The sequence below is a fragment of the Egretta garzetta genome, unplaced genomic scaffold, assembly GCF_000687185.1.
Source record: "Egretta garzetta isolate BGI_Z169 unplaced genomic scaffold, ASM68718v1 scaffold230, whole genome shotgun sequence".
Classification (NCBI taxonomy): Eukaryota; Metazoa; Chordata; class Aves; order Pelecaniformes; family Ardeidae; genus Egretta; species Egretta garzetta.
In genome coordinates, this window is record NW_009258281.1 from 2,168,638 (window position 1) to 2,180,735 (window position 12,098).

At 40.2% G+C, this 12,098-nt stretch overlaps 1 protein-coding gene across 7 annotated transcripts in view; it reads left to right on the forward strand.

Annotated features, from left to right (window-relative positions):
- The first annotated feature begins 9 nt into the window (after positions 1 to 9).
- The window catches only part of KANSL1L (KAT8 regulatory NSL complex subunit 1 like), a 65,976-nt gene continuing 53,887 nt past the window's right edge, over positions 10 to 12,098 (forward strand). For 3 of the 7 annotated variants that reach the window (XR_004841659.1, XM_035891917.1, XM_035891911.1), the window contains exons 1-3: positions 10 to 303; positions 3,486 to 3,693; positions 6,402 to 7,519. Coding sequence is in view for 4 of the 7 variants with exons in the window: in XM_035891917.1 (XP_035747810.1) it covers positions 6,432 to 7,519 (1,088 nt within the window). In the remaining 3 variants the exon portion in view is untranslated. The remainder of the gene's footprint in view (positions 304 to 3,485; positions 3,694 to 6,401; positions 7,520 to 12,098) is intronic. The other 4 variants (XR_004841657.1, XR_004841658.1, XM_009636669.2 and 1 more) reach the window with 2 other exon arrangements.

The window sequence follows — 12,098 nt, forward strand, 5'->3', positions numbered from 1 at the left end:
CTTCCCGGCAGCACGGCCGAGTGGGTACATAGCGTTGCGCTGCCTTGTGCTTCCAGCGTTTGGGTCAGTAGATGGGTGGAAAGCTTTAGCCTGCATTTTCGTGTGTGACTTTTTGTGTTTTTCTTTTTAATTCGTGGTTTAAAACTAACTCTTAATAATCAAGCTGAACAGGTTGCCACAGATTCCTTTGCCTTCGAGTGACCCTGACCAAGTTGGCTTCTCAGACTACAGACCGCTTACTCATAAAACTGAATACTTTAGATAAAGTAGATAGCAAAGCTCTGGACAGCAGCTCAGATCCAGGTGCGTCCCTCAGCCTGCATTGAGATTTCTTGTGTGGTCTTGAGTGAGTCTTTTAATCCACTTTGTGCATCAGCTCCCTGGTTGCAAAATGCTGAAGCATTTCCCAAAATAAAATGTAGTGGTAACTGAGGTACTTGATAGTCCTCAGCAATGGCAAGCAAAGTAACCAATTAAAAAAAAAATAAAAATCTAAGTGACTAAAGTCTGTTTTTTGCCAAGAGGTAGATATTTCCTTTTTGTGCTTAAATTAATAGAAAGGAAATATTAAAAATTAAGCTGGATAAAGCATGGTTATAATGCTAGTAGGCATACTAAACTCAGAAAGCTAGTCTGTGTGCCTTGGGACTCTCCTTCCTTATTGCACTGCATTGTGAAATCCTGTAAACGTTTTGGGGAGTTTAAATTCCAGCCATCTTAATTAGTGTCTAAGAGCTGAATGGGTCTTGTTTAACACCAGGTTTTATGGCCCTCTCTTCAAAGACTGAATGTTGATACGGGTCTTACAATGGATCTAAAAGTATTGCAGATATTTATATTAGAGGCATATGTACAACCTACTTACAGAGGCACCTGTTGTGTACTACAAAAAGTGTGTAAGATTAGCATACATTAAAAACTACTTCAGATGTTACGTTACAAATACATGATATTATAGACTGAACAGGAATTAGTTGATGGCATGGTAATAAACTTGGAAATAATATATGATTCTCTGTTCAGTGGCAGTTATGAACAAAGAGAAAAACAACCCTGCTTAGAGATCTTAATGAGTCATGGATTTTATCATAAATTAATACTAATGAGTTCCACTTGAAGTATGTTCTTTTTGATGTTTTTTATAATTAAAACTGTTTGGGTGGTCTGTCTTAAATTGACTTTCTTACTGTTCAAAGAGAGATCCTTTTTAGGTGTGCATGTGTTTAGTTGTGTTTTTTTTTTTTTTTTTCCAAGAGGAGGAATTTGGGCTTATATCTTCTGGGGAGTGCAGAACACTGGAGTTTGCAGTTTTATCTATATAGTACTGCCTGCACAGGGAGCGCTGGTGAAAGCTGAGACTCCCCACATAATCCTGTTTGGTGTTTTTTTTTTTTCTTCCAAACTATTAATAGAACAAAATACTAAAATGCTTAAATATTCGTCATGAGTAACTGGGCTGCTTTTGAACTGAAAACAAAAGCTGCCTGCTGAGATGATTTTTTTTCTTAAAGGCTAGTCCCAGGTGTGTTAAATAGGGACTTCTCTCCTTTTTCTTTCATACTCCTAACCAGGACATACCCAGTGGGACCAGTATCTCTTTTGCGGTCATTGCAGCAAACTATTCTGTGAGGAAAACACAGATTATGCTATTGAGCTGTTCTCTCTATTTTTAGAAATTATTATGATTCTGTAAGTTTTGTGAAAACTGGGAGGGGTAGGTAAAGTATACCCAAGTGGGTGCCTCCCACCAGGCAAGGCTTGGAGAAGCTGGCCGAAGTCACCTCTTGCACGCTCAACTCAGCGGTGGCTCTCGGTCCTGGCAGTGCAGCTAAGGTAGTGCCGCAGTAGTGCCTGTCTGCCAGAGCACCGCTTTATTTTTGTCCAGCGATTATCAGGAAGGCTGTCCAAGAGGAGCTAGGGATTACAGGGCAAACAACACAAAGCTGTAGGAAACCAGGTTTTGTCAGTTGTGTTGTAGGCAGATCAAGCTTGCTCGTGTAGTGCCATCTCCTCTGCAGGTTTTCTCTAAGAGGCCTTAAAGCAGCTCTTGTCAACTTGAAATACAGTATTTTTGAACATTCTTGCTGAGCTTAATTTTGAGTCTTTAATCAGATGCTGTCTGCTGCCAGTGACTTTGCTTTGCTTTTGAAATGCCTTCTAGGCAAGGAATAAACATCGGAAGTTCACTTATCTATCTGAAACACTGTTAATCTGTGAATAAACTGGAAACAGCCATATTAATTTGAAATGTTAGTTGTAGGCCCCTGAATTTGAAAGCAAAAAAAAAAAAAGTAAATGTAAAAATCTTCTTCTGATCTCCAGGAATCTAACGATTAGCAAGAAAGTTTCAGGTGTTTGGGATGACAAAAGACAACTCAATTTAGCAGGAGAGAAAGCTGGTACAGAGGAGCCTTACAAACCCTCATGCAAATGGAGTTTTATTGTCACTGAAAACGAAAAGATAGCAAACAAAAACCCCACTAAAAGACAAAGCAATCCTCCCCCCAAGCAAAAATCCCCCAAAACATTGTCTGCAGTGTTGTGTAACAAAAGTGATAGTGTTATGCAAGCGGGGGAAGAGTCAAAAAGTGAAAGCACTACGAACAAAAGCTGTGAAGGGATTGCCACCCTGTGTGCAGGCAGGTTTGTGGCTGGGTTTTGTTGTCTTTGTTTTAATGGGGTGCTGCTAATTACCAACGTGAAGACACTGGTTTCAGGATTTAGACAAATTCCATTGAGGTAAGCCTGGCAGAGGAGGGTATAATGTGGAAATGTCGAGTAAGGACCAAGAAATAGGTAGCAGGGGGGAGAGGAGATGTAGAGGAGCAGGGATCACTGGGGGGTTAGGGACCCATAGCTGTGGTGAGAGAAGGGAGCAGGGTGCGGGTCGGGGGAGTGCTTGGGCTGTAGTAAACTGCAGTTCCTGGCTGTATCCTCCTGGGTAATTAAGGCATTAGGAGCATATAAGCATATATAAGCATATAAGCATAAAGTCACTTTACACATCAGTTGCTGCACTGTGCATGTCTGGTACTTGTTTCTTCCCTTCCCTGGTACTTATTTTACGTCAGCTTTTCTTTTTACAGTACTTTTTAGTCTTTCAAGTGGAGCGCATATTCAGCACATGAAGAGCAAACTGTTTGCCAGTTTAGTAGCATTTCAGCTGTTCTTGAAACCTCAAGTAGTACACAGTGGAAAAAATCCTTGAAATGGTTTACCTATGACAAAAAAGCTTTTCCCAGAATGAAAATACAGACTCTTCCTGAATACCATGTTGCAGTGCTTGTCTTCCCTCCCTCTGCACTTTTTTTTTTCCCCCAGAAGATAATAGGTTTGGCTCTGGAAACTCACTTCCAATAAGGGTGGAGTGAAATTATTTTCGTTGTTTTCTGCCAAAATGAAATATAATGTGTCAAAATGAAAATTGTACAAATATCGTTGAGCCAAGTACTTGTAACTAAAATGTGTTTTTAATTTTTTTGCAGCTGATACTTTGTTTTGCTCATATACCAATGACTTTTTTTGTGTGCGTGTATGTGAACTTCTTGGAGAAATGCTAAGGACTGGAGACTGGGACAGTACCAGCTTTTATAAAGTCTTTTTGATGTCGCTGAAATGAGAGGAACTCACCTGAAGTGTCTCACATGACTGTGTTCAGGGCAGAAACATCGTGTGAAGTTTGCAAGTTGCTGGGTAAGGGGTTAATTGAGCAGTTCAAAACATTCTGTTTATTTTTTCAGCTATATTGTAATTTAAGCATCTTCTGTCAGGTACTCCTGATTAGTTAGTAGTTTGTCAGCGCTCTTTAGTTTAATGTTTGTGGTTCAGTTTGAGGGTACTTTACTCAAAAAAACCTTAAAAATAATTTGCTAATGGTATTAATTGCAATTTGGGAAATTTGAAACTGTACTGGAAAGGTATATACTATTTAAGGGAACATGATCAAGTTAAAGCACAGCACTCTGAAAATTTTGTGCTGACATTTTTTTGAATAGTCTCCATCTTCATATAGGTATGAGATACACATCTCCAAACTTCTTGTTTGCTTGAGCAGCAGCTCTACTGTGTCTGGACGTTTCCTGGCTTTCAGGAGTAGCAGTCTATGACTATTAAACCACTCAGGCTGAGGAAGGTAGATGGTAAAGTTGGAACAGTTATAAACTCACTGCTCAGTATATATAGATATCAGGCTGACAGTGTTGTTCTGAGAGCACTTCTTGGAGTTCCCAGGGGCAGATCTATCTTGGGGGCTCCCTTGAGTTCACAGTAACCCTGCAGAGAAAGTGTGGGCTCCAGTTCTCTCCCCCTTATGTTTTAGTCATGCTAAATGACTTTGACTTACTATAGTTACTTGCTGTATGCGGAGGGGGGTGGAGGCACAGGTGTCTGAATCCATATGCCTTTGGATTTAAAAATTCTTGAGCATGCTAGCTCTTACAAGAGTGGAAGGACACAAAGCCGTAAGTCAGCCAGATGCTGAGAGCATTGCCGAGTCACCAGAGCCGTTGTGATTTGGGGCTTCAGCTCTCATCAGCGCATTTCCCTGTCTGATCCTAGTAATGGGGCACTTGCTGAATGGCTGTCCAGTGGGGAGGACTTTGTGCTGAATCCCTCTATGGTCTGAAGCCATTGGCTCGTTGATAAAGGTTAACGTTCTGAGGATTTTAGTAGTATGGTTTAGGATTAGCATTAGGACCACCAAACCTGGTCCCTGTGATGCTGGGTAGGTGATGTACAGAGATTAAAACCTCATGGTTGAAGTATTTGCGGGGCAATGAAAGGTAAAAAATGCATACAGAGAGTGTTAAGGTGGTACTGGAACACGTGGCTCTCTATGTTTTTCTTCATATTTTGAGGGTTAAGGAGAAAGTGTCCAGACTGGTACTTCTCAGCTCCTTAGGTTTTCACATCTTCCTTTAATGTTTGCACCTTCAGCGTAAAACCTGTAGTATAAACAAGCTAAGGCTTCAGATGGGGAGTTTGCTTTTCTTAAGATCCGTATGTGGCAGTCTCACAATCATTGAGCCCTTATGGGATCTGTGCATTGAAAGTTGCTGAGCTAGGCAGTTGCTGTGGAGATCAAAGAAACTGAAGACATAAAAAGGAGGGCAGTGGAAATGCTGCTCAACTAGTACACTGGTTAAACAGACAATTTACTGTGGAAGTAACTGTGCTGCACTCACTTTTATTAATACTCTGTTACTGCTTCTGGTTTTGTCCCTAGCTTCTTAACAGACAGTAGCTTTCTCTTTAAGGCTTCTGAAGGCCATGTTCAACTGAATCTTTCATTGGGTTTATTTAACCATCTCCTAAACAAAGCTGAAAGTACAGTGTAAGGCAGTGATTCCTGCGCTGTAGGCTGTGGAATAGATACAGTATGACATGGCAACATAGCTACTGACAAGAGGTGGTAAAGGTTGACACTGGTCTTCTGATCCCGAAGTTTGGGAACCCTTCATCTAAGCTATGGCAAGCCGCAGGCAAAAGGGTTTGTAAAGAAAATCTGTCTTTACTCAAATTGTTATCAAAGAATATAGTGTTTCTATTATGCAGGCAGTGCCTGAATAATAAAGAACTGGATACAAAGGCATAAGAAAGATTTTTTTTTTTTTTTTTTTTAATTTTTTTTTTTTTTTTTTTGAAACATTTAGAACTTAGAGTTCTCTGTTTTCAAAGCATTAGCCTTGATGATTGGTTTCTGCAGTGTATTTATGAGAATATATAATAAATTAATTAATCAAATGCTTGCTTTATATAGATTTACATTAAATTTATTTCTCCCAATAGTGCCTCTGAGTTTAACTCAGTGTTTCATTATGTGGTAGGTGTTCTGCTTTGCTGAACATGTAATAGCGCCCATTTCTGTGATACTGTTGATGTTGACTCATTTAAGTATAAAAAAAAAAAATTGAATGAAAATCAAATGCAACTCAAAAATTAAATTCTCTCCAGAGCAGATTAAAATAAAATCCAGCAGAGTTCTGGGGTGGGAATGTGTAGATGTGATCCTGTGTGTGTCCATATACATATGTGTGCAAGTGTATGCATATTTTAAAATGCATCCTTCCAGGAACGTGGCTTATGGTCATGTTTTTCAGTTTGGGCAGGGTTAGATGACAGTCTTGAACTTCGTGAGTCTCGTTTCTGAGACTGATAGGATCAGAAATCCAATGAGGTATGAACACCTGAGAGGTAAAGGCTTTTATTGCACATGGAACAACCTCTGAACAAAGCAAAGAAAAAACAGCGGAGCATAGTTTATCTGTGTTCTTTAGATAATGTCCTTTTTTATGGAATCTTTGCACAATGTTGAAATGAAAGAAAGAAATATCTGTCAGAGTTCTTGTATTTGTACTGTGTCATGAAGATGAGAAAATTTACATGGCCCATGTTGTTTTCAGGTTTGCTGTAAACTACCTACCGTAGCTATAATGACACCAGCCCTCAGAGAGGCAGCAACAAAAGGTCATGGTATCCACTTGTCACCTTCTTTGTCCTCTAGAGCTATGGAGTCTGATACAGCTTTGTGCATGGAAAATTCCAGAGCAGTGGAAGAGAAGATAAAAGAGGACTCCATCGCACAGATTACTTGCTCAGTCCTGGGGTTCCCCACTGCTGAGCCCAACCTCAGGAATGATATCTTCAGTGTGCAGCATTTTGGTTCTCCACCATCCTCCAAGCGCTATCAGTCTGTCTTGTTAATGAGTACAAATTCTGCATTTAGCAACAAAACCGGTAAGCAAACGAAAGCGGGAGAGCCCGACTGCTCCAAGATGAGAAATTCATTACATAATGGTGCTGACGCATCCTTCGGTCAAATTAGTCATTCAGAACCTGAGGAACAGGTCAAAGGGGAAGCATTTTCAGAGACCACATCTCCGAATTTGGCAGAAACGCAAAGACTTTCGGATTCAAATGTAACCGAATCCAGTAATGCAGAAGAAATGCAGCTTTTAAATGGTAAATGGTACAAGAAGAATGGTTTTTTGGGTAGGGCTTTGGAAGTCTGCGCTGAAACAATAAAAGGGGATTTATTACACCAAATTCTTCACGGGCCTTCAGAAGGGATTTTGAGCTGCACCCCGGAGGAGGTGTATGCTCGCTTACTCCAGTGTGTCACTAAGCAACAAATGGAAATCAGTCGCGCCAAAAGAACTCAGAAACGTTTACAAATGCTCCTGGCAAAGCACGTTATCAAACACTGTGATCAGCAGCTGAAATGCTTTGTGAAACATCAGCTACAAAGAATGAAGGTTTTCCATGAGCCAGCCAGATTTTTGAGCAGTAGCTCCCTCAGGTGCACTGAAGGTTGGCCAGAAAACAACACAAGTACTTTGGAGAGTAGTTCGAGTACGGACGTACAGAACGGAGTTAATGTTGCACCAGGTGAAATCCGGGGGTTTGCACTTTCTACTGGAGGGCTGCTGTCTCGCGTGGAGAAGGATCTGGACTCTGATGCAACATGTAGCAGCTCAGATGAAGATGGCGAGGAACAGACTGTAAGAACAACTGTGGAAGCGTAAGTGTTAAATTCCTGCTAGACTCATGTGCTTCATGCTTATAAATCAAGATGGAAGGGTCTAGACCTGCAGATTCCTTCTTGTGTGAGTAACCTCACTCAATAGATAGTCCTACTGAACTCAGCAGGACTGCCTGTGTGAGCTAGGTTTGGCAGGGGCCAAGCAGAAAGTAAGAACTTGTAATGACAACATTTAAGGAACTGTTACTTTGCTAGACTGTAGAGAGCTAGATTTTGTACTGTGCTCTTATCAGTTTGCATTACATTCATTATATACATGCTAATTATTCAATACTTCAATGATGCTGTAAATAAAATAGTGATAGCAGTGCTATAAATGATGGGTTTGGCTGGTATGAAAATAATTTTATTCTGGAATTATTAAGAATTAGTCAATGTTAGGATCTTGAAATCCACTACAATGCGATGGAAGAGTAAAAATGATCATCTGATGCAGGCGTCAAGCCATCCAGTATTTGGAGGTTGTATATTGAAAAAGTTTGGTTCTTTGAATTATAATTTTAAAAAATGTTAATTTGCTTACTGACGTTGTTCTGCTGCTGTGAATGAAGCTTAGCAGAGGTGTTTTTATTTTTGCTGGTATCTTTTTCAAGAAGAACCAGAGTGAAATTAATATCATTAACTAATACTGTCTTGAATTGACAGGGATCCTGTCAGTACAAATTATTGTAGCTTTGGAAATCAGTGGTGAGTAAGAGAAGTAGACAGTAAAATTGTTCCCTGATGGTGGTACAGCCTCTGTTTTTTCTTTTTTTTGTTTTCCTTTTTTTTCCCCCTACCTTGCTACACTTTTATCACAAACTCTTTGGTCAAGAAATTTTAGAAAGCGGTGAAAGGATGGCTGCCTTCCCCTTCCTATGGCTGGAGAGAACAGAGTATGTCTTAAGGTCTGTTAGGATGTGATAGGACAGTGACACATGGAATAGAGCTTCACATAAACATAGCACAGCAGCTTGGGAGGAGCTTCGTTGCACCTACGTTTCTAGCACTTGAAGTCAGGACTGGTTTTGTGTTTCCTGGTATCTTCTTACAAGCTGCTGTTAGGGAGTGTCTAGAGAGCATTAAGTGTGACACTGGTGTTTGAGGAAAAATAAATATTTAAAAACACTTATTCCTTGGTCTGTTTCTTGAAAAGCATAATGTTCAGAAGAAATCAAGGAAGCTTCATCTTAAATTGGAAAAGAGCTGTGCCCTGTTACATGTTTATAGCTTCAGTATAGCATGGTTTTATCAAATCGCTGCTGCATTTGAACTCTGTAGGCCTGGAAAACAGAGGAGAAAAGTGCAAAATAAAACTAGTTTTCATTTTCTTTTACATATTGTCAGAATGGTAAACTCTGTACTAAAGTCCAACCAAAGCATAATGACTTGCCAGCTGAGTTAGGATCGCCTTAAATATTTGAGTTTGCAAAAGAATTATTGTCCTTTTGAAATACTTTAATGAAAAAACAGCATTTTTGGCTCTTCTCAGCATAGGAGAATCCGCATTCTTCTCCTAGCTGATAGTTTGAACGTCTGAGTAATAGCTCTGCTTCTAGGGCTCTTAGCTTGTGATTACTTGAACTGAAAAACTGATGAGAAACTCTTAATTGTGGAAGGGTACTGGATAATGCAAAACTTGGACCGAAGTTCTATGCGAGGGTTTTCTTTTTTCTTCTTGCCAGGGACAGTTGAGTTTCTCACTCTGCATTGCCAGTCCTGCCAGTCCTTTACCTTTATTTCGTCTTGTGGCTTTTGAATTCCTTAAGTTATCTTTCCACATAAGGCTTACTCAGTTTGTTTTCTTTCACTGATGAAAAAATCCACCAAGTGTTATTAAGTACAAAGACATCACCTTTGGCTCAGGAAATCCCCAAGCTGCTGTTGCTGGCAGCTGAGGGAGTGTTTTGGAGAAGCACTGCTCCCTCCATGCCTGCCCTGTTGTAAGACTGTTATGTTGGCCACTGCTAAGAGGCAGGAGACTGGGTAGAATCTATAATTTGACTCGGCGCAAGCCTTTATTTGTGGGTGGGTTTTTTCCTCCCTTTTTAATGTTCTTACTGCTGAATAGCAGTCGAGCAGCAGCAGTGACGAAGTTAGCAATGTGCGGTAGCTAAGGCCTTGCTTCACTGGCAGCGCGAGAATCACTGGTGTTTGAACTGTGCTGCTGGGCCAGCAAGCTCAGAGTTAAAGAACTACCTAATTTAAGCAGAAGACTCTCGTCTGTGTGCACAGGCTGAGGCAATGCTTGAATTGACATTACAATGAGGGCAGACTGTCTCTTGTTTGAATTTATCATTATCTTTGGCTTGGAATGGTTTTCTTCATTCCTCCAACTTTTCTAAGATCTGTCGTCGTGGCTAGAAGGCAGCACTTTTTCTTCTAGGTGACAAAGGTAAGTCAGTTATTCACCAGTGCAGCTGCTGAGATTTGCTGTTTCCTGAGCTTTACCACTTTAAGGCTCTTTGGATTGCCTTTCACCTGGACAAAAGAAACAAAGTTAACTCCCATTTTAATTTCTAAGTGGATTTACATTCTTTCAAATGCCTTTCTTTCCTAGGGAATTGACTCTTAGTGCTTTCCAGAAATAATGTGATCATGTGGGTGAGTGAATACTTATTTCCTTGCCGGTGACTTATTTTTCATAGTGAAGACTTCTACTAACCTGGAAAGACTCTTCCTCTGTGATATTCTTCATAATACTTAACTGTGGATGTTACAAGGTTCTATTAATGCAGTGATGAATGGGGAAAAATGTTTTGATTTTGCCTATATGTATACATATATGATTGTGTTTAATTTTGGGGTATAATCACACTGGTGGCTGGCCATTATCATGACTGCAGTGGCTTGCCACTGTCAAGACTGCAGTGCTTTTTACCCTTTTCTGGGAGGGGGGAAGGTGTCAATCCATTGTGCAAGGCAGGGGAGGAACCTGCAGTTACTGTGTTTACCTGAGAACAGTCTGTTTCACATCAGGAGGGAGAAGTTGATTCCAATTCTTCACAGTAGGAAAAAACCTGGAGCTATTTTTAGCATTTTGAACCTGTTGATTCTCATTATCCTGAAAAGAGTTTTGCCCAATGAGTGTTGACATAAGCTCTTCTGAGCTGTATCTCACTGCTTTGTGTCTCGAGTACGATTGTCTTCATCCATCTATTTCAATACCTTTGTTGTTTAGTTGCAAATAGCTGTTATAAGATATTTAGACCATTGTTCATCCCTTGTGCATTACATAGGCAGTCTCCTCAAGACAAGAAAGATCCTTGGTCTGCTGGTGAAGGCAGTTCTTCTAGTTGACAATTCACAGTACTTGCTGAACCTCCCTAGTTCCTAGAGTAATTGGAAAGCCTCATCCCATTTCAAGAGCTTAATCAAAACACATTTGGTCCTTTGAGTATTTGCTAAAAAGGAATACGAAAAAACAGTTGGCTCTTCTCAGGAATTTTGTATTTTTGCTGCTAGTGTCAGCTCATGAATGTGTTTAACCTGTCAGTTTTCATGGAAGGTTTCTTAGGCAAAGCACCAGATTTCCATCAGTAATTTGTAGTGTATTCTAGTACTGTTCCAGCCTTTGGGTGTAGTAAATTCCTGAGACACTGCACAGCGGATATGGTAGTACTTCCCTCTGGTTTCTCAAAGGCATATGTTTGGTGCTGTTCGCTAGTTCCCTGTTAGGCATTAGCAACCAAAGTGGACGAAGGGCCCGAGGAGGGCATCACAAAGCCGAGTGTAAGTAATTCCTTCAGGAATTCACAACTAAGATCAACCACTTAAAATGCAATGTAGACAGTATTTCACCAGCTAAGTTTACTTGGAACTTGTTGATCTTCTTTGCGGTTCATGAAGATGGAAGATTATCTGCAAAAATGGTCACAGGTTTCAAACAAGGTTATTTGGGGGAGGATGTGAGCTTGACATTTTTTCAGCAACACAGCTCTGCTCTGAGAGCTATGTATTGCATGCTTCCAGGCCAACGCTACATCCTTATTTATATATTTTGTGTGTGTACCTGATGTGGTTAAAAGTTCCGGTTGTTTACAGTATACCACAAAGAAGCCTGATGCCAAGGTGGTTATTTGGGAAACCTTTAAAGTTACAGCCTACAGAGTTTTTCTTCTACATGCACTACATGAATGATCTTCCAAGAATCAAAAAATACATCACTGGGGTTCTTTGAAGGCATAGCTGCTCACTCCGTCTAATAGTAACGCATGTACCTAACTGATGAGAGAGAAAAGCTGCTTACAATAGGTTTTTCTGCAAAATAAGTAGATCTGTCTACTCGTGAAAAGTCCTGTGCCCTGTTTCCCCAATCCTCCTTCCCCCATCTTAATACAGTCCTTTTGCACCATTTGGTGGAATTTTTTTCCTTCTAAAACGTTTGCATGCATTTCCTCTTGATTTTTGAAAGACGTGTTTTACTGATTATCCTCCAGCAACCTCAAGCCTGACGAAGAAGCACTGTTGTATTTTTCCATGCCCACAGGGTTTATTGTGCCTGGAAACTTCTACAATGCATGTGCAGAGAAAGGAAATCTTACTACTTTTTTTTTTTTTTTTTAATTTTTTTTTTTTC